This window comes from Rhopalosiphum padi, chromosome 1 (assembly GCF_020882245.1).
Source record: "Rhopalosiphum padi isolate XX-2018 chromosome 1, ASM2088224v1, whole genome shotgun sequence".
NCBI lineage: Eukaryota > Metazoa > Arthropoda > Insecta > Hemiptera > Aphididae > Rhopalosiphum > Rhopalosiphum padi.
In genome coordinates this window covers 24,530,055-24,555,313 of record NC_083597.1, presented here as the reverse complement: position 1 = coordinate 24,555,313, position 25,259 = coordinate 24,530,055, and the positions used below count along the sequence as shown (strand labels likewise).

Genomic DNA, 25,259 nt, shown 5'->3' with positions numbered 1-25,259 from the left:
ACATCAAAAAAATAATATTAGCAGCATAATGCTAAAAAAATTTTTTTAATATTAATTAAGATCAAATATAATAAATATATATATATTAATTAGATATATTTTAACACATTAACTAATACAATTACTGAAATTTAAATAATATAGATAATAGATGAGAATCAAAATTTGATTAAATAATTATAGCCATTAACACTAACATAATATTATAAATTACCGAAAATAAACGTAAATTAAATAAAAGTTAGTTAATAACTGCGATTATAATAAATAATAAGTGTATTATGTTAAAAATTCAAAAATATAATATATATATATAATATAGGTAATATACTACTATCACATACAAAAACAATTTATGAACATTTAACGTTGACTTATTTTTTTTAACAACGCCTATATTAAAATTAAAAAATATGGTTGAATTATGTACCAATAAAAACCAATAGTTATTAACAATAATGGTTAGGTTGCAGCTATTGATTTTTAATCCCTTCTGTGAAAAATAATCCAGAGCAAATAAAAATTAAATATACACAACACATGTATAAATTCATCAAACATAAATTTATTTCCACGTTGACAAAACTACTATTTCTTTCAACCGTTTACGATTTTACAGATTTAGAGTTTTAGTATCAAATGTGTGTATCAACTTACTTCTATCACACTTCGCACACTATTTACAATGCACACAGTCATAGTAGGAAATTCAATACATCAGACAACGTTAATTAAACTCGGAAAATCGTAAAATTTTTTTACAGCACAAAACTTTTATCAGTGCAGAAAAACCCTTTGGTTCTTTGGGTAATAAACTCCCATACGACAGTCTAACCATAAATCAATGCATCCCCTAGAAACCCGTATAAAGACCCTAAGGCTAACCCAGTGAAAGGATACTTTTATCATCCTATTATCTCAGAAGTTCTTTTAGTTATTTACCGAAAAAAAATTATAAAAAATAAAATAAAATCTAAACATGAACAATTTCATTTTTTCGTTTTACCGTACAAGTATATAAAATGTACAAACTTAATTATAACCATTATTTACTTTAAATCACTAACTTCATTATTCTAAAAAGTATTAGTATTTATGAATAAAAAAAATGAATGTATAGATGCATATAATATTAATGTCTGCCGAGTATTTGGTATAAAACTTGAGAATTAACTTTATATAAACTTACAATAAGAGATTTTGTGTTCTTAAAAAATTATATAATACATATTGAAACAATATTATGCACCAATTTGTGTACAAATTGACATTTAGTTTTAATTGTTTTATCAATTCACATGTATTTTAATTGCAACATTATAAACGAGACAATACGTTAATTTAAGATATACGTTAAGATATTTTTGATTTATCAAAATCATGAATAATTAACTATACGAGTATTAAAAGCAACACATTAAAAAAATATATATATTTGTAAAAGTAGCATATATAATTATACAAGTATTTAATATTTTTTTTTAAGAATAAGTAAAAAAATATAAAATAAAAAAGGATTGACCAGAATAATAATTTAGTCTATTTGTAACGATAAATTTAAATTTCGGATGACCTAATTATTTTCTGAGGCATGTAAATATATTATGACTAATAATAATTGAAGTACCTATATATCATGTTTGTATTAAATTAATTGTACTGTATCAAAACTTCAATATGTTACTATAAATATAATAATATGTACTTACTTACTAACCTATGTTTTCAATTTATATGGCAAATAAAAATTACATACAGACAGAGTATCCATAGTATCGTTTTTTTGGGATGAAATAAAAAAATCGCATTTTCAATTCAGTTTAATTTTCATAAAAACAATGAGCTAATGTGTTATTAAAATGCAATACGTCAAATAGTCTTTTTAAAATACAATAAAATAAATAATTTTATAATATTGATTTTTAGGAGAAAAATTATTTTAGTTTCTAATCAAAACTTACAGGGAACAATTAATTTACCATCAAATGAGTTTGGTATGGGCTTTTTGTTTTTACTATGTTTAAATAATTTTATATAGGACCTTTAATTTTAAAAGTATATTAAAATTCATCATTTATTATCTTGTATAAATTACCTTTAAATATATCACTTATTTATTGTGCTCTAGAGAAGTGAATACTGTGCCTATATCTATAACATCTTTCACAAATATAAATCATCTACTTTTGTTGCATAACCAACTTGCTAATGTAAAAAAAAAAAATTCTATAATATATGTCTGGCAAAATATTTTTTGGCGTAACACGATTCTAGGTCGAGTATATAAAGGGATGGAAAATAGGGAGGTTGAACATTAATTTTTCAATTTGAAGTTAACATCGGAGCTAAAAATACACTATTTCTGTACACAAGCTTTTTATAAGATTGGATATTTATCACGTATTCAAGTATGTACAAACGCGAATAAAAAATTGAGAAAAACTTTTTGCAGCCATGGTGTATAATACATACCGATTTAGAGACATAGTAATGTTAAATAAAATGTGTCAAAACAAAACAATACATCATAAGTCACAATAGGTTTATATTTGTAACCTAAATTATAATATAGTGTATGTAGTAAATTGTATGTATAGTGTATACATTTCAATGAAACACCAACAGTAAAAAAAAACTGTATTCACACATGACGTTATAGTTGTTAAGTCATAGCTGGATAATATACGACATACATAAACGTTGCACCTATACGTAAACAAAATAATATATATTATATACATTATTGTTACACAAAGTATAATATAATACAATGGTTATTTCAATTCATCAATTTTTAACAAAATCACGACGAGAAATCGTTTTCAGTCGGGTTTAAGTCCGAAAAGACAAAAGATAAATAACAAAAAAAAAAAACAATAGTGTAATTTATTTCTCCTTAGGGCCAAATAACCCAAGTGGAAAACAACACGAAAACAGTAATAAACGTAAGTCTTTTAGAAAGGAAACGTTTGTCACTTTTTAAAAGCTCTCTTAATGATATCGTTAATAGAACTATAAGTGCACTATTAAGTCATTATAAATAGGTATCACTATTGATACGATACCAACTACGTATTCATTATGGAATTAATAATCGATAGTCATATTGTATGTAACTTTTGGACATTTAACTAGGTACGTTTTATTGTGTAAATGTGTATATTAAATTGGTTATATAATATCAATTTAAGATTAGATATTTTCATATAATATATCTCATTCACAAAATATTAACCAAACACGATAAAAAACAAATCTATATACAATGAAAACAATAAATACACCAGTAGACAGAAACGAGATCTGGAAGGTCTTGAATACAAAGAGGAAATTAAGATTTTGTTGTTTTAAACAAATTTCGTCGACGCGCATGATATTTTTATTATAATATATTGAAATATGTATAAAAATATTTTACAGTCTTGTCATACTTAAAAAAAAAAATAGTAGAAGCATAATACTATTTTATCGATTTCTTTGAAGTCTATAATGAGTCGCAAGGATAGTTTTTTATGTTTTGGTGAAAGTTTCAAAAATAACCGAAAACTCACAGTTAACAGGGTGGATACAATTCAAGTCGTTTATACAGTCTAAAAGTTTTTTGGGCACGTGTTAAATTAATTAACTGCCGTTTTTAGCCTTCAGGCTTTTGAAAGCAAAGGAAAAGTTCGTTCAATCATAGTTCTTGTTTTCGCTCACAGCATTTTTATATACTTACACCGTCGTCAAATAACAACTCACACACCAATATATAACTTGTTTGCGAACATTTGCGGGGTTGATATTCTGATGAAAATGTGTACGGCCTACTAACTGAGAGATGACCGACGGCTTAACTGGAATGGACTACCGTTGTGTTCACTCAACCGCGTCTGTATTCGCAATAGGCTTTTAGAAATGACCGAAGGCGACTATTTTACACAAAATATATTTACAGTTTTACACGCTACGTTCCGAGATTGGATTTAGGTGAGTATCATTACTGCTGATAATAATATTATATCCTTTACAATTTTAGGAGTATGATGTCTTAAATAACCGATTAAATAAATAAAAAATATATACATATATATTATATAAAACATATTAAATAATTCATTAATAATTATTTTAATTTTTAAAACATGAAATACTGTTTAATAACATTAATATAGATAATAAAATTAATGTATTTGCACACTCTTATATTCTTAACATCATTTATTTTAATACAAGTTGAAAAGGAATCTACTTAAATGTAAAATAATAATGACTCATTGACATTATGTTAACTGCCTAACTATACTTGTCTAAGTGACACTTTTACAAAATAATTCAAAAAGGAAAACAATATGTGTATAAAATACATCCGAAGGTAGAAATCCAAATGTAAATTAAATTATGTAGACGCATGCGCTTATGCTACGACCTAAAAACATAACGTCTTACGCGGATCTTTTGAAACGTTAAACCACAGCCAAGAAAACCGTATACAACTTACCATGAGGTTCACAAACATTTATATTTTCAGCTAAGATCACGTAGACAAGTCAGCGAGTTAATTTCTCCTGAGACTGATTCCGGTCAAAGACCTGACGGATTCAATTTCCCACAAATCTCAGACTTTTAATGAAAATACTACATGATTTTTATTTATAAGAATAATTTATTTTTAATAATGATCAAAATAGGTATATACTGATTAATAAAAAATTATATTGATACGTATTGGTCGGAAATTATGTACTAAAACATTGCGATAATTATTTCAATACATTTTGGTGAAAACAAATTGTTTTAAAATTAAATTTTTTTTATTCAAACAAGAAAGACAAATTTAATTAAACTATAAAAAAGTCGGTACTACTTTCATACTTTAATCTACATCTGTAATTTTATATTCTGAATTTTTGTTCATCGAAGTATACAAATGTAAAAATTGCCTAGCCTAATCTAATTTATATATATATATATATATATAAAGCGTAGCGTAGGTACATTCTATACATATATTATATCTATATAAAGTAAAAACCAAATTATTTATTTAAAAAAAGAGTAATAATATTTAACTAGTCTTTCGCAATAAACTACAGTTTAAAACTTTTAATTTTAAATAAATAAAAAATTAATTTAAACTCTATGCAAACTATTTGTTAATAATGTTAAGTGTAAAAAACAAAAATGTAATTATTTCTCTAAAAATAATAAAAAAAAGTTTAATGTTATTTATAAGTCTATAAAAAACTGCTTTTTGATTTCAATATAATTTTTAAATATTTACATAACATCATATATTTTTATACGGGTTTTATTAGTAATTATTAGTAATTGTATTATTTTAACGAATGTATAATATATGGTCACACGAAAAGCATCTTGACAAAGGTAATATTAATTTAAAAGTCTACAAAATGAAATAAATAACTATTTGTTAATTTTACCAGATATTCATGTTTTGAAGATAGTGGTTGCCCCATGATAGCGTAGTTATAATGTCAAACAGTGATTAAATAATGTATTTTATAATTACAAGTCATATTGATAACAATAATACAATCTCATATTTATAAACACTCAAACTGCGATTTCATTCATGAATAGTCATAAAAGTAAAAACTAAAAAATACGAGAATTTACGTTGTACGACGACACCACACGCTTAAGTACGGGCGAACGACTGCGGCCGTTTCGGGACTGTGACGTTTTAGCGGTTGCCTGTCTGTCTGCGTGGACGGCGCAAAATCCGCGCCGCTCAGTTTCCGCCCACTATACCTCTTTTTCCTCTCCTCTATCACAAAAACCTCCCAGTGTACATATAAATAAATGTTTAGAACGAAAACCTTCACAGTTATTACTATCATTTAAATATCATCACAGACTGGTTTTTTTAGTTTAATATAAAAAATAAAAATGTTTCTATAATTGGCATGTATTATAATATTATGATGCCAAATATGAACCCACGTGTTCAACTACCTATTAATACGTAATAAATAATAATATATTATTTAAAGAAAAATTTCATAAAATTAACTATTATGATTATATTTTTAAAATAATAATAATAATAATATACAAACGTCATTAAAGTTTTAATATACCTAATCACTTCAATTATTAATTATGAATATATATTCTCAATTAAATCATTTATTATACCACACTAGATTTCAATAAATATTTAACTATAATGCTATTAATTAAAAAAAATATTACTTACATTAGATTCAAATTAATTTTTAATATTTCTAAAAACTATAGTTAGTTATAACGATATATATATTTTTTAAATATTTGATCTTATTTTAATATTGTAATGCCTGCAAGTACAGTGAATATCTACACGTTTTATTCCTGAATTTAAATTTTAACACGAGTAATTAAATATTCATAAATAGGTATTTTGTACTTGTATAGTTGTATAACATAATTTATATAACAGACCTTACTAAATTGAATAGCTATGACATATAATCCTCACTAATTATTAGGTACAAAAATAAATACTAAATATTAGTTCCGCAATCATTTAAATTTAATATAAATATAAAAAATATGATAAAAAATTAAATATACATTTTTGTAAATTAATTCTATAATATTTAGATAATACTATTTTTCTCAGTCATAGACACTTTGAAGATAAAGAAAAATATAATAATTCAGTATAAGTCGTTATACATCATTTTATAAAAAACTTTGGAATAAAAAAACTATTTAAAATAAATACGAGCCACGGGGTATCATCATAGCCAACAAAAGATATGGTTAAGTTATTTTTAAGGCAGAAGGAAACATGAACTCCATATTTCCACTAGTGAAAAGTTATTTTTTCAGATATGTAAAACTATCTATACATTTTATATCATATACTTTCTGAAAATGAGAACTATAAGAGTAAATAGCTATTGTACTAGAGTAACGTTAAGGTTCAAACATTAATTTTAGTGTCATTATTGTTAATTCAACCATAACAATGGTATAGAATTTAATTATTTAATTTTAGTTTATAGATTTATTTTTTAGTTATACATCAATAAAATAATAAAATAAGTAATTAGATATAACGATTAAAAATATGTAAGAATAAAGAAATAACTAAGTTTATTATTTTTTAATGATTTACTGTTTATATAAAAAAAAAAAAATATTAAATGTGTAAGTAAATTATACTTTTATTTTATTTATTTTTTTGTACTATTAAAAACATATATTAGTTACAAAAGCATAATGCCTATCATAATTGACATACAAAATAAATACAATGAAGTTAATTTCAGTTTAAACAAAATTAATTATTTGAACCAAAAGTAATATTAAATATTATTCAAAATATTAAAATTCAATTCAAGGTAGCTAAAATAAGGTTGATAGTATTTAGAAGTTCAAAGTAAAATAAAACTTCGCAAAATTAAAATTAATTTTCATGATAAAAAAAATATTGTATATGAAATTTTAATGCAGTACAGTAACCAAATAATATTTTGAACAAATATATTTATTTAAAATTCAATAATTATATATATACATATATCATAGTAAAATAATCAACTATTTTTGATCGGTAAACATTTACGAACAGTTGTTAATAGTCAGTATGCATATCAAATACATTATAATTTATTTCAACTTAAGTTTTTAGTATCTCTTTCTGTAATATAGCTAATTTTAGTTCAGCAGAACCCATCCTGTGTTGTTAGCTCTAATATGATAATGAAATAATTTATTACCAAACTTTCGTTTAAGAATATCATCTAGCACAGATAAAAGCGCTGTTTTTAATTCGCCAACATCCTCTGAAGTTAACTTTAAGACAATTAGCTGCCAAAATATGTACGTGAACGTATACGGAAAAATTAAAATTAATAACACACTTAATAAATTAATTATAGGCCATAATATATAAAATCATATGAATAGCTACTACAATTTTTTTTTTAAATCTCAGCATACAACTCAATACTTAGGTAGTAAAATTCTATAAATTTACACATTAGTTAAAAAGTAATGATTATCAAAGAATAATCCTATTATAAGTAGATACTTATATTTAGTCTCGTTCTTGTTTTAAAGATCTATTAACATATCTAATATTACAAAAATGAAAACCAACATTTCTTTTGCTTAGATTGCAAAGAAAACATATAAACATGTATGTTCGTCTTTTATGATAATTTATGAAAAATCACAACCTTTCAACAAACACGTTAAAACGTGTACACGCAAAGAATATTTATGTTTACAAAACGTTACCAGAAAACTAATATTGATGCAATGCAAAAGAACCATACTATCATGTAATGCAATAGCCGATTCAGTTTGGTACAACGACCCGTATAGAAGTTTTACAAACACGCAATGTGTCTGGCCTCACGATTTGCGGAAGCTTGGCATTCAATTAAAAGTAATTATTTTAATTTTACGTAGGTCTACTGGTAACTATCGTTTCATTTGCACTAGTTAAGTCCAATAAAATCGACTAGGTTAAGTATACAATTTTACAAAATTGGCTTAGTGCGTCAACTTAGAAGCAATTTATTACGTTTACTAATAAAATGTTTAATAAAGCAATATTGTAGGTACAATATGTTTATGTTGATCAAAACAAATTTATGATAGAACACGTAAATATTCAATCAAAATAAATTATAAACAGATTTTGAAGAAGTAGAAAAAACTTTAAGCCAAAAAGTTTACCATTAATCTTTTTTTTAATTATGCTATTAACTATGATATTATCAATTTTATTTAATTTTTTTTATTTTATACTTGAACGATAATATAAACCTACTAACTAATTAACATATCGATAATAATATCGATTTTAATATGTAAAATATTATTCAGTATTTTAAAAATATCGTCTTTTTTAAATTAAAATGTTATACTGCAAATCATTGGTGCGCTCCAAAATTTATAATATTTAGACCGTCCATCAGAATGGACTGCAATAAACTTTCTATACATTACATAGCGCTTTATATGTATGTGCTGCAACAGCATAATGTCACTGCTACGGAATACCATGGGAGTTGAGGTATTATCAAAATGATTTATTAAAGGCACTACTAGTAGTAACTTTTGGTAGGTTCTGGTTATAGTTTTTTTTCTTTTCCCCTCTATTATGTTTTATAGTTCCATATAAATCAACCAATCATATACGCATTACTCCGCCTGTGGCCCAAGAATAAGATTTTATCAATAAAACATTTTTAATAATAGTTTTTTAATTGATCATAATAAGTTATTATTAGGTTATAATTATTATTAGTATCATAAATGTCAATCAAAAATTGATTTTATCCGTTTACTAAAAATTAAAAAATATTAGTATACTAATATAGTACTACTATAGTAGTTAAGCTATTTTAAAGAAATGAGTTTTAAAGGAAAACCATTATCTGATATAAGAGCGATATTAAAATAGTATTATACTTTTATATTACAATAAATTACCATTATTCTAAACAGATTAAAAAATAATAACGATTATTTACCTTACCGAATACTACATTATTGATCAATGATGAAGTAGTAATATTAAATTACATTAAAACTAATAAATAATATACAGTTCAGCATACAATTGTTTGTGGTATATTTCATTTTTATTACTATTACGATAAATTTTAAAATGTTCTGTTGTTGTATAACACCGCTTGTTATTATGTGCACACACTTTTTCACAATTAAGATGAAATGCCCGTCAGTCTATTGACAGATGATTGCGAGCGTGGCTTTTTGTTCGAGGGGACGAATTGGTAATGAGAAATAATGAAGACGGATTCCTAGTGGAAAATCGGTAGTAGTTAATCCATTAGGCCGACTATGGTTTTTCTTGAAATAACGATGTTTAAATTCAATCTTCTGCGTGTATCTTTTAAAACATTCAGTCACATCAATCTTCCGAATGACGCGGCTTTCTAACAAAAGTCTCAAATCCTATCAACAACCAAGCAAAGCATGATGTTGGCCGATGAGTTGTAACAATTGTATGACTATAATAGTTAAATAATAATATTATACTATTATTACGATACATACGGTATAGTTACTATAAACCAAAAATCCTTATAATTTACATCTAGCAATACTATAATGGAATATAACCATTATTATACAATATAATCGGAGTAATCAATTGAAATAAGAACAATTCTAGTAAGTAATAAGAAAATTAACATTGAAGCATAATATACAAAAAAATACATGAAAATATTTTATCTATTCATACAACAAAGCTATTGCTCTTAAACATTAATACAGAAATAAAAAAAAGTAAAAAAAAATAAAAGATTAGATTAAATATTATACATAATAAGAGACTATGCATATAAACATCAAAAAATGAAATTATTAATTTACTACGTTATTTTTAAAAAATCTACTAAATGTAGAATGTTTTAAGAACTGTTTAAGATAGAAAAACCATTTAACATAGCATAATTATTGGGATTTCTTGAGCTGGACATATTGAAACACAATATAGGTTAGGTATAGTATACATAAACACTATACATAACTATAAAAACCCAAAACAAACATACAAAATATAAAGTCCATTTTTCAATAATATCAAAACAAATTGTTTAGTTTGCAAAAGTTAATTTAAAAATTACATTTTTCTATAAGCATAGAAACACTATCAAAAATTAAAAAAAAACAGCAAATATAAGTACCTACAATATATAATATTATGTCGTTGACATAATGACATCTAAGATATATTAACAACCTGAACCAATTTAATATTTTCGAAATTTCAAAACACGAAAAAATACTTTTCTAATTTAATCTATTTAAAAAAAAAAAAAAAACTTAACATACTATAACAACTAACAATACCATTATATTGTTGCATATTCTACAATAAAAACAATCTCAAATACATGATAGTAACTATAATAAAATTGTATACTTTATGTCAGCTCATATATTTACTTATTAAAACCACTTAATTCTTTTTATACATTAAAATGCTGTTACTAAATTTAAAAATTATACATTATGTTATACTAATAATGTATAAACATAAAATTAATCTCTAACATGCATCTGAACTAATGACAGTCTGGGATTAAAATTGAGATTTCTAACAGCTGTGCCTTCAATTTTTAAGTCCCCACTCTTTTAAAACAATAATAAGAAAATTATTAAAACACTTGCATTTATAAGAAATGTGATACACTCGTTAGATTTACAAAGAAAAATAAGGAAAATATATTTTAAAAAGAAAAATTAAAAATACATATAAACTATCTGTTACACAGCAAAACGAAAAATTACATGAATTTAATAACACAGATATAATAAAATCGAATTCAATATTTATTTTACATTAACAATATGCTATAAGTTATATTATTACGTATATTTAAATTTATAGTATAAAGAAACATAAAACTATATCGTATTTTAACATTAAGCTGTTTATGTATTACAATAATATAAACACTTATGAAAAGAAACTAACAGATATGACAAACTTTGATTGTATAATCTTATTAAACATTTTGGAATGAATCCAAGTTATTGAACTCGGGAATTTTATAAAAAAAACTATCATTTATGAAAATCCAACATAAATTCTCTATGCGTATTACGTGTTACAAAATAATAATTAATATGTTAACCATATTCAAGCAGTTTATTGAATACAGTTATGTTATTAAAACTAATAATAAACACTTCTATTGAGAGCTTTAGGTATACTAAAAAGATTTTATTTTATTAAATAAATACTATATTTAATACTGAACTGCTGATATTGCATATTGTTAAATAATTAATGACTAATTAAGATAAGATTATATAGTTTAATAACTCATCGTGTTATTAATGTTTTTGATTAAACTGTTGTATTTTAAAGTTCAATACCATTAAATAAGCAAAAATGGGTATCTAAAAAAAAATGTCAATTGTAAAAATGTTTTTTATACAAGACATAACAATTTTATTTATAATAATATTATGGTTTCTAGTAAGAACATAATTTTAGTTTATGGATATAAAATATAGTTTGGCTTGTACTTTATAGTGTCAATAAATATTACACAATACTGCGTTTTCTTTCATAGTTTGAACTCTGATTATATCAAGTTAAAGAAAATGTGTCAACAACTTTTATAAAACTTACGCAAACTATTTTGTGAAAAATATGACATCTTTTTTTTACAGTTATACTCAAAGTTGTGTATTTTTTTAATTCGAGTTTTTCAAATCATCGCAAACAATAGCTCACAAAAAACTATAAATTTTCAAAAACAAAGGGTAAGCAATAATTTTTGCACATTTTTACACTTCTATAAATCGACGCCTAAAGCCAATAAGTCCGTCGATAGCCATAAATATCACCATTTCGCGGTACTCAGAAAACGAATGTATATATATATATATATATATATTATACGTGATATCAAAGCACGCGCAGTGTTCGTATACTTTCGTTTTGAAAACACTTAACAAGAAAAACTTCTCAAAACGTAGGGAAGAACCAGATGGGTTTTATCGACTTGTACTAACGTACGAGGAAAATGTATGTGAATTTATAATAACCAATAGAAGTTATTCACCTACAAGAAATAAAGTATATAAAAAAAACAAAGATGAGAGAACAGTTGGGCTGTCACCGAGTGTGGAATATATTGTAATATTATGTGCATTTTTGGAAGACTTCCAAGTAACTGAAAGAATACACATCATCCATATGCCAGTTATGCATATCCGACAGGATGCAAGAGAATCGTACAAAGTAGCAACCGACGAGTACGATATATTTTATGATTAAACAAATACACGGTATACTAATTATGTTGATTTTCACAACACACAAAACAAAACGTTTTTTGAACTATTTATTATCAGTTGCATAGAGAAAATCCAATGTTCATAAACTAAAGAAAATCCAATTTAGTCTTTATTCTTAATTTAATACAAACGTCAAATAATTTAAACTCTAGCTATTTCCAATATAAAACTTTTTAATTACTTTCTAACATTAAAACTAACAATAGCTCATAATTTATTGGAAAACTCTATAAAAAAGTATTATTCAATAAGTTATAAGCGTTTAAATATGTAATGAAGTATTAATAATCAATTAAAACAATTAGTTATTAGGTACTATAACTACACAATAATAATTAAGTTTTTAATTCTTTTGTGAACTCACAAAAAATAACTATTTCCCAATAAATACAAAAATGTATTCGAAATCATATTCAAACAATTAGCATTTACAACTAGATAATTAATTAAAACAATTATTAATACAATGTTATAGTACATAAAATAATATTATAATAATTTATTATTAATTATTAATTAAAATATAATTATGTTATTATAATTTTTGTTTGCATTTTAATTTTAATATGGTTTCATATATATTATAATGTTTTATTAAAAATGTATTATTTATTGAATGTTAAAAATATACTTTAAAAAAGAAGCTATTGATTTTACAATAGTGGGTTTTTGCACTGAACATTTTGGAGCGGTAAAAATCCCAAAATTCCATCAGTCAACCAGAAAATGAATAGGTACACAATATACAAAAAAAAGTAACTTTTCACCTTTTTCAAAGGCGAAAGGTTTTTTAAAAAAATAAAGAAAAGAACAGAGAATAATAAAAAAAAAATAAACAATAAAATCTTGACTGATTACCGACATTAACAGTATAGGTAGTAAAAGGTAGAAATTAAATTAAATTATTTTTGAAATTTGAATATCTTAAATCGTGTATAATTGTAATATTTATAATATTTTTATTTGCATAAAACTCTTTTACGATCGTTTATTAATATAATTTATTAATTTATATTAAAATATATAAATGTTTACAAGTTCATTTTAACGAATCATAAGGGTGAATATTTTGAAAGTAATTTCATATTATAGTACCCGATCCCTATGACTACGTATGTTCAACTGAGTTTTGGGTACTGTAAACTTTCACCCCTTTAATCCTATGACTGCACCCAAGGTTTGCTGCCATTATACAACCTTCATGCAGGCTAGTAATTAATAGACGACATTTTGGACTCCAAGATAATGTCCCTTTGGTACGCATTGCAGGCGTTGTTGATGTTTTTCCTCCTTTAGTCTTTACCCCAGAGGGCTCACAAATACAAGACCAAAGTTTAACACACACAATCAAACTAACCATACTTATAAAATCTTACAGAAAATATTTACAAATAAAAGGATTATAGTAAATACATTTTTTTTTTAATATATTAAGTCATTGATGGAATATAGTATAGAAAAGACAATGACAATTAATAATGGCATAATAAATACCATTGTATCATGTAAATTCCACTCGAACGATATTTTCAACTCCCTGCAATTTTATGTCGTTTACTTTAAGAAACGTGCTTTTTGTTTACATTTTGGAAATAACCTAATTTTTCTAAGCATACTAACGTCATAAAATTAAATGAACTCATTATAAATCCTCGTCATTTCTAACAATTCTCAACAACTATGGGAAATTAATATCTGAACAAAATTAAGCAAATTTCACAATATTAAAATAATAAAATTATATTAATTTATACCAATAGACAATATTTTGCACGTATTGACAACGCTCTAAAAAATATTAAATACAATTAATAAGTATTATAAATCAAAATTTAAAAATCCAAAAGTAGATTCCAAATTAACTTCAATTAAATAAACTAGTATAGGTACTCAAATTATAATATTTACACAATTTTAGATTATTGAAAAAAATACGTAACTTTATACTGCTATAGGTAGCATATCGAAATATAGGGTATATTATACATTAGTTATGTATAAAAATAAATTTAAAACATACTAGGTATTTAAATTTAAAATAAATAAATTATTTGTTTTTATTAATAATCACATAATTCTACATTAAATTGTTTTATAAAAATAAACTTATATTCATTATTGAGTGTATCGTAGTAGTTTAATTAAACAGATAGATAATGAATATAATGAAAAAGTAAAAAACACATGTTGTAGTGTTTACCATACATATTTTAAACGACAAACATATTTTAATATAAAATCTCGATCTAGTTTTTTTTTTATCTATTATACTTGGGATCTTGCTCGGGGTCTCACCCATCGGGATAAATGTCAATTCATATTAGGTTTACTATTTGTTCACGTTGTTCGGTGTAACTTAAATGAATAAGCCAATAAGTGTATAACATTTACCGGAATGATAGAAATTGACCTAACAAGGTAAATCGCATTACTGTTATTGAAAATCGTTCCCTAGTGGTTAGCAATCAAAACTGAATTGAAACAAACGTGTTTAAGAGAAAATAAAACATATCACATAGACACTAAATCGTAGGTTACCGGTCTTGAACTATGCGTTTTCTAGAAGCATTTTATCTAAATTAGTCAAAAGTATAAAATAAAAAATAAATATAGTAGGCATTACTACCCTTATATTCTTTCTTTCTTTACGCTGCGATTTGTCTAACCCCGAAACCCTAAAAAAATACACATACACGCGCGTACGCTAAGCACCACCTTCATCTACAGGATCGAAGCCAGTCATTTGTTCTTCCGTTTTTTATGAGGTCTTGTAGGGGCTTTACGTATGCCCCAAGGGATTCAAGAACTGTCACGTTTATGCAACAAGACAAGTCCTAAATCTAACTTGACGCTACCTGGGTATATACACACTTTTTGGTTACGTGTATTTGTTCAAAAAATTATTTCACAAAAAATTTATAAAAAAATCTAATATATGATCAAAACATTTTTTAAAATAAATATATTAATTATACTTATTTTACCTATTACAAACTTACGAAAGATAAATTTAAGAACAAATAAAAATATAATACTTTCAATATGTAATTACTTAGTTCAAAATGTTTCTATACACTCATATACTTACCTACATATATAATTATACAAATAAATGATTTAGACTAGCATAATCAATTATAAAAAATATGATAGACCTACCAGATATAATTATACGATAGTTGAATAGTTCAAAAACTAGACTAGAAATAAATAAAATTAGTTAAATCGTAAAGAGTATATAATAAAAAAAAGACGCCAGACGTTAATAAAAGCGAACAGTATATATACTTTGGCAAAATTCCAAACTGTTTGAGGAGATTGTTAATCCCCCAGGTGCACAGTGCACAGATGATGTCTAAATCCGTACATAAGTCGAGTTTTCCAGGACATATTTACTTACTAGAATATCCATTTTTATTAAAATGTATAGTGATCTTTAAAAATATATTTCAGAATATTTTTATAAAAGGAAACAGAAGTTTAAAGCTCAATAAATGAATTTTATTTTAAAAATAACATGTACAATTAATTATTTAAAAAAAAAAATTGATAGGTTTTGTTGATTCAATGACACTGTTTATATATTTTTAGCTGCTGGTTTTTATTATTGGTTTGACAATATTATTTAGATAATTAATACCTAATAACATTTTCGTTAAATCAAATCAACAACAACATACAACTTCACAATATTTTAATTACATTTTTAAAGAACTAAACAATTGTTATTTTTCTAGTTTTATAGCCAGATAAAATAAATTATACAAGCTTGAAAATAAATGAGTATTTTAATTATAAGCAATGTAATTCTGTTAAAAGTATAAACTCTGGAGAAAAAATAGAAATGCGCCTACTGGATTTTCAGACGCAATCACTTTTATAATCATAAATGTATTAAAAGAAACCTAAGTGAGAATATGCATAAAAGTTAAAAGGATACTAAAGTCAACGAAAACGGTTAAAAGCACTATTGAACGGGAGGTGCAAGAAGCCAAATCGAGATAAATGGTTCCCAAGAGACGAATTGTACAACAAAGTAGAGACACCAGGTATGATGCGAAATTAAATAAAAAATAAGTCCCTAGTGGTGTTTTCTTATCGCCAGCTACGAAAGTTATTTTTGCATAATGTGCGAGACTATTCATACATATTTTTGTATTCGAATCTATACACATGAAAAAAGATGTGTTTTTATTCATAAAAAGACAATGTTCCACCTTAAAATAAATTATGCTAAAATATAAGAGGTATCAAAAACATCATATTATTATCTACACAAAGTTTAAAAAAATGTATAAAATACAAATGCCTAAATAAGTTATAAATATACTATACCTAATACAAAATATTTTTTAAAAATAGCTATGGTCTATACTAAGAATAAATGTGTAAATGTGTTAGAACAATTATAAAATTATATTAACAATATAGTAATTAGAAGTCTAATTTATTTTATATAATAAAAAGCTATATTTATATGGAATATTTGTATTATAATATAATTTAAATATATTAAATACTACGAAAAAAAATTGTTTTCTTGATGTTAGTTAACAAATTTAACTTTTATTTAGACTGATAATATAATATATAACCGTAATAATTATATACAAAACAATGACTAATAAAGTAAATATACCGTGACACTTACACGAACTACAAAATAACTCTACAAACTTTAAGAGCGCGGATATGTTTAATTAACATGGGAGGTTAAATTATCGTTTTAGTTAAGAGTAAAATGTATTCTGCTAAAACTTATTTTTTGGATAATGGAATAGCTATTTATAAAATAAAACACTGGTAGGTATAATAAGATAGCAAAGTAACAATCTTTAAACAATTATATCTTAAGTAATAATCACAATAAATATACAGATAATTTTTATAAAACATCTACATATACAAAGCATGAAACTAGAATAATATATTTTTTAAATATTTGTATGATGTATTAATAGTCTATAGAAAGTATAGGAAAATACAATCTTCAATAATATTAAAATAAATGAATAAGAAATATCAATTATACATAAATATGTATAAATCAAAAATAAAATTTAGGGTTTAATACCAACAAATACTTAAGAGTATATCCAATGGATTATTAACTGCAAGTGTATTAGGTATTAATAAAAAATACAATATTAATGCAACATCATACTAAATTGAAAATCATTAACACATACAAACACGTCGTGGAGTTTGTAGGCATAATAAAATAAACACGCACACATAAGAAAATAGAGAAAATCACAATTTAACCAGAGCGGCACTTGGTTCACCATCCCTTTACATAATTCTATTGTCCAACAGCAACACGATTACCTAATAGTACTACATAATAGTAGTATTCGCTTCTTTTGCTGATTTCTAGTAATATTTCAAAAGAAATCCATTGGTCGTAATGAATTTCCCATTTTCCACTGCCCTAACCACTAGTCCCCTTTATAAAAGCATGAACAAAATAATGTCCACGAGAAATTGTTGCTCATCATAGCGGTGACATGTAATAAGCGCGACGCGTACAACTAGTCGCCTCGGGGAAAGTTTTGCAGCTCTCTGTTTTAATGGCTATCTAAGGATACATACCTAGCGTAGTAGGAACAAATATCCCGCTGTAAACGACCCTCGGGATATTTACTGTTATCGTTTAAGTCCAATACATTACATCAAAACTAATCAACAGCCCGGGGAGACCAACGATGGCTGTAGCTATTATTGTATAACTATCTATTACATCTTTAGTGGTTAAACATTAGCAGTATAATAGCGAAATTATAAACACAATAATGGTATTCAATTTAATTTTTCTGAAGTTTAAAATCAACAACATTTTACATTAAATATATAGTACTAGATATATATTATATAATTATGTAGTAAATTATATGTATATATATATATATAAACTTCAAAAATATATATGAAATATAATTCTCTCAATATTTTATTTTTACATTTAAACACAACACGGAATTCAAATTTAATCATATGAACAATTACTTATTTTTTAGCATTGAAATATCAATCTATTAAATCAAACTTAATTTATTACAAATTACAATTAATAAACTATAAAAAAAACTAATAACCTTAAAACACCAATTTCGGTAAAAAATAAAATTATGTAAACATACTATGACTTATATTTGTACATTGATAAATAGAATTTTATTTTTGATGTATAAATGTTGGTGACCAACCTAAAACATTCAATAGTATTATACAAGAAGAAAAAGTAGACCCTATCAACAATACGTGATAGAACGGAAGTTGGAGAGTAATAAAATTCAAACTTAAATGAAATACCATTTAATATACCATATATTATTATCATACACCCTAAGGGTATCTGAATTACCCTCACAATCCAACCCCAATGAATTTATTATTTTTTTTAATGTCACCAAATTAAAAGTATTTGTATTTTACCATTTGCTTATACGTATAATATGTATGTAGATAAAACAAAAAATATATAAATACCTATCGTTGCCAAATCTAAAATTAATAATATATTATTTACAAAGGAATATCCATTTGTTAATATGTCTATAAAATGTTTAGATATTTGTGAAAACATTTCTTGGAAATAATATAAAACTAGCTTTCAAAATATTACGACATATAAAAATATTAAATTAAGTATATTTTAGTCTCCAAAAATTTATAACTGATCAACAATCATTGTCATATGTGCATAAAAGTGATTTTGACATCACAATGATTGTACTCTTAAATCTCAAATGTTTTATTGTATAATTTTTTTACTAATAAGTGGATTGCCATAGGTTATAAAAAAAAATAATCATATATTCTCCTAGATTTCACAAAGATGTTTGTATGTGATTTTAATGTATATACATATATTTATATTCAGTAATACATAGAAATAACTCGATAAATTGATTTTTATGTGAGTTATAATACTTGTATATGAAGAAGTCGTACCAATGTAACAACTTTGCAATTGTCAAATGAGAGATTTAAGATACATATCTAAATACAATCGTTAAGAAATTAGCATCATCATACCCTAAAAGTCCCAATGAATCCTAACCAATTTTAATAATCCATTAAAATGGAACGCTACCCTTATTAGTTATTGGATACCTAATAATTACTATAATTTAACTGTATAACACGATCTCGTTAAGAATAATACTATTGTTCTGTATTATATGCCATTGCGTGATTTATATTTATTATTTTATCGATGTCAGATCTGCGACTGAAGCTATCATTATTTCCATATTATATGCTTCATTAAAGTTATTTAAGTTGTACAAAGTCAAATATTATGATTAAATAATTTATCAATAAAATATAAATAAAATTAAGCACCTATATTTTTCTAAGCTAAAAATGACTTAACTTTAAATTGCAAATGAAGTAAGAAAGTTGTTTAACTTGTTTTACTGTAACTATACAATGGCAATCGTATTAAAAACTTTGTATACGACAATTCCATTACATACAATATATACCTACTGGACAATTCGTTTATCAAATAATTTATCCGTTGCACAACAGTGAAGTTTTGAACTACATTTAGCCAATAGTCGTACTAGGGAAATAAGAGTTAGTACTTTAGTACTATGATGATAAGCTACGCATATTTGAATAATAGTTATAAAAGTTTTGAATGTCAAAAAAAATATGTTTAAAACTATAAAAACTATTTAGGTTTTTACCATTAATAACCTCAAATGGTACGTAAATAAAGTCTTTAGTTATATTTTTTTGTAAACTTTATAGATTATTTTATACTTCACAAATCTATTTTTTGTTTTTTTTTAACACATAATAATACTCGCACAATTATAATCATAACACTATAACTCATACATATATATGTATGTATGTATCTATAATAATTAAATTTAATTAAAGGTTTAAAAAATATCTATACAAAACTTTTTCTAAAAATATTATTATTATTTTATTTTTATTTTTTAAATGACGATCAAAATCTTCAGAGGTCTTCTAACCTTGATCGAGGCAAGAAAATATATACTGACGTTTTAATCCATCAAAAAATAAATAAATAAATAACTGACTAAAATCTACACAACATGAGCATTACATAACATGATTGATGCTATACCGCTCTCCGAGGTAAAAAAATCGTCCATTATTAAAAAATAAAAACAGTATCTTCATTCATCCAATAAAAAATGAAACAGCAAGGCTAATAGAAATTTCACAGTAAATTAGATAAAATTGTATTTATTGCAAATACTTTGAATAGAGTATAACACATATAATAAGTAAGTGGGAAATCGTTATTTGTTTGTTTTAGTTGTTATGCTTTACAAACTTTTCTTTGTTCTTGGCAGCCCTAACAAAATCGAAGAAGGTCCCTTTACCACGATAGTCTCAAGAGAATATCGAAATGGTTAAAACCTTCTACATACATTTTACGTCTTTTCGATATAAAACACGGAGAAAATCCTTTTTGCAGAAGATGAATACAAAAATAAATTATAGCCAGAAACGTTTTATGATTTAAACAATAAATTTGTCGATTTGTTCTATATAACTATATAGGGCTGTTTACGCTTTCATTTTCAATTATCTTCTACTCTATATTAGTTAAACTAACCTCGTATTTACTGATGTGTTTGACAGTATCGCCATTCTGCATCAATGACGGATCGATGTACCACCGCAACTCATCGACCTTATGCCGCCATTCGTCCTCGCTGTTCTCTGCTGCTGAACTACTCCACGACGACCGAACCGACGTAGACGAACAGTCGGACAAACCACACAATGGATCAGCTTCCATCTTTAAGCTTTAACTACCGCAGTCGGAGATAGTAATTTTGAGCATCTATAATAAATTGTAATTCATATAATATTTACCGAGAATAAGGAGAAAATACTAAAAAAAAAACAAGTAAATCGCTCTACTATATATCCTATAGTAATAGTTACGAGTGTACTTTGACATTTAAAAGGTCAAATATGTAAAAATTTGAATTCATTGACAAATCTCGAAGTACTTTTCTTAGCCTAGTGTTTACATATGAAAATATTTTATAATTGTATCATAAAGTATTTTTTTATTCTTTTAGTCCCTAGTACAGTATTATGTTGAATTAATTTTGAAAAAGTCACATATTATATTATTAAATTATAAATCAATACCACAGAATGACGTAAACAGATTTGTGGCATAAACAGCTTAAAATTATTCTAGTTTTTAAAACAAATATAAAAAATTATTTAACATTATGCTAACTTCCAGGTTTCTAAACATAATTTATAAATCACAAAATAAATTAAAAGTTACATTAACAATTAGTGGTTTTTTCAGATTGAATCTTCTAAAAAAATAAACACAATTTACATCTAAACAGCGCGGTGTAAATATGTAATAAGTATATATAACTGCAGGCTATAATTTATATATTTGTTTATTAATCAAAAATACAACTTCAATTTCACAGAGCATATTTTTTTAAATTTTATTTTTTCGTTCATAATATTATACATACTATAAAATACAAAATAATAGTATAAATCTAGATATCAATATAATATTATAAAATCAATAATGGTATTACCTAGTATCTATCTAATTATGGAAATGCAAGATGACTCATATAAATAGTTCAATAATTAATACAGCCTACATAAACAAAATATAAATTTTAAGTTATACATGTCGAATTAGGTAAGAAATATTTAATAAATAATCTATGATAAAAAAAAATATTAATTTTTGAACATTTTGATACAACAGTATTAACCTAACTACAAAATATATTACATTGTAATTAATATAGTAATTATTTACTTTTTTTAAAAAAATACCATATTTAATAGCAAATTACATTAAGTAAATTCCATTTATCTGCATAATGCAGTTGAATATTATGACTAACTGTACTTAAATAAATCATGTAAAATGAATTTCGAATCCCCTCTATGATATACAGGACCAACTTTCAAACGAAGGGTCTTGAATTCGAGACGAAAAGAGGGAATGACAATAGGGTAGTTTGACAATGAAAAATATCGTGGTTTCAGTGAAAATTAACCAACGCTACCAATAACCACAGTACACCAAAGTAAGCAAGAGATCAATGGGACATTGATTGGGAATGACAAATGCGTTCTCCTACATATTTGGTTAAATTCTCATCGTTAATTATAATAGCATTGAAAAGATCGATACATTAACATTTAGACAAAAACAAAGTTACATAGTAATGAGGTGACGAATATTATGTGGTCGTATAAGTAGACACAACAATTATGTAAAGACAATTGTTATTTAAATTTGTATCTAATATTTATAATTTTAAATACATATTTAATCTAATTATATTTCATTATATACATATATATATATATATCACACTTAACAATTTTCTAACATAAATAAACGGAAATATAAATGTAAAAAATTACAAAACATTTTTTATTTAATGTGATATATACCAATGTATAGTTAACGATATAGTATATTAGTGTACAGTGTACACGTTGCACTTGTATTTAGGTAGGTTATCATTTTCTAATTTACTATAATTATTTATTGAAATTAATTTTTAGGTATAATACGTATATACTTGATAAAATAAATAGGCAGTATAAATAAATAACATTCAAAATAAATTTAAATTGTATACGAGCTTATCTGACACTAAATTATTAATTTTTAAATACCTATTAACTATCCATATAAATAAAATAATAAATATCATCAGCAGTCAATAATGATTATAGCGTACAAGATTTTATTATTTTTTCTTCCTATATGGTTAATATGTATTAGCGTTACTTTCCTTAGCTAAATTAATGCATTAATGTTATGAAACTAATATTAACTCAACAATTTGTAAAAGTATAATTACTTGAAAGTAATATAGACCTTAAAAAGTCACAAATGTAATAAAGAAAAATATGATACAAATCACATTTTTAGCAATTACTACTTTAAACAAATAAATTAAAGGTACATACAAAATGTAGTAATAAAAAAAAGTATAGTTAAATTTTGTTATGTTATATATAAAATATACAAATCGCCTAAGCCCAGTAATTAACTATAATGCATTTGCATATATTAGATGTTTACACGTTAAAAATTGTATCTTTAGACAATATTCTGCAACATATAAAATACAAAAATTGTGATTAAACTGGAACTAATTATCTAATAAAAATGAAATTTGCGTTTCGAGCTGTAGCCAGTAGATTAGGTTACTCAGTCATCACTCACTCGCACTCGCGTCACTTATATTATGTCTAAATACTTATATTATAATACAATGACAATAAATTGATTAAATAACTCAAAAACATGTTTAAAAGCTCGCGATATTTCATAAAAATAAGGTAAGGGAAAAAAAATTCTAAGTATATTAATTTAATATTAGTTAAAAGTTTAAACCTTCTAATAATACAACACAAACTATACTTTGAATTACAAGATGACATTAAATTAAAAAAGTAGATCTAAAAAATAATAATAATAATAAATTATTACAGTACTATTAAACGCCGTGAGGTGTTAAAAACATATTTCACTAAAATAATGCATTTTGCTCTAATTCATTTTATAAACATCAATCACAAAAAATAGTCAAAATCATATTTTTCTATTTTTAAATGTATGTGTAAACAGTTTATATCGTATGAATAAGATTGTGATAAATACATTTTTAATCAATTTAACGAAAAACATAAATGATTTTGAATTTAATATTAATTATTTAATGCTATTTCAGAAATTTAAAGTTTAAATTATACAACAAGTGTTTGACATGTATGTATATTGTATATACTCATCGTATGTTTGATATAAATGAGAGGGCCTAAAAACCATATATAATATCAACTAGAGCAGTGTTTCCCAACTCCTTTTACTCGTGAAACCTTTGGAGGAGCTTGAACATTTTGTGGAACCCACATATAATTTTTGGAGCTTTTCTATATTCAAATCATAGTTCAAATCAAAAATATTATTAATAAATATATATTTTCCCAAATATCTTACGGAACCCTTGGCACTGGCTGACGGAACCCTTAGGTTCCGCGGAACACCAGTTGAGAAACACTAAACTAGAGTATAGTTTAAAAATATATAAACGACTTTTCCACGATTGTGTTAAAGAAAAACTCAACTATTTGTCTAAAACAAGAACTTATAAAAATAAAGTATAACTCAATAGTTATCAAGGTAATTAAATAAAATATACGTATTTTACATAACATTATTATAGTATGGCCCTACAAGTGACTTGTATTATGTATATAGATACTACAATCTAATCAGAGAAATCGTTAAATTAACAATGCATCACATACTACAAAATTGTGTATAAACTAATTATCTTGTCACCCAAGTCGATAAAATGCTACCATAAATTAATTTAGACAAACCCGTGGCGACGAGAAGATAAGCAAAAGAGAATGTACATTCAATGCGTTAGCGCCTTTATAGTAATGAT

At 24.6% G+C, this 25,259-nt stretch overlaps 1 protein-coding gene across 1 annotated transcript in view; it reads right to left on the bottom strand.

Moving 5' to 3' along the window:
- The window catches only part of LOC132918705 (uncharacterized protein CG43867), an 89,608-nt gene that overhangs the window by 51,611 nt on the left and 12,738 nt on the right, over window positions 1-25,259 (bottom strand). Inside the window, 1 exon segment of the mRNA XM_060980127.1 lies at window positions 21,398-21,628. Within this exon segment, the coding sequence (XP_060836110.1) occupies window positions 21,398-21,583 (186 nt within the window). The 5' untranslated portion in view covers window positions 21,584-21,628.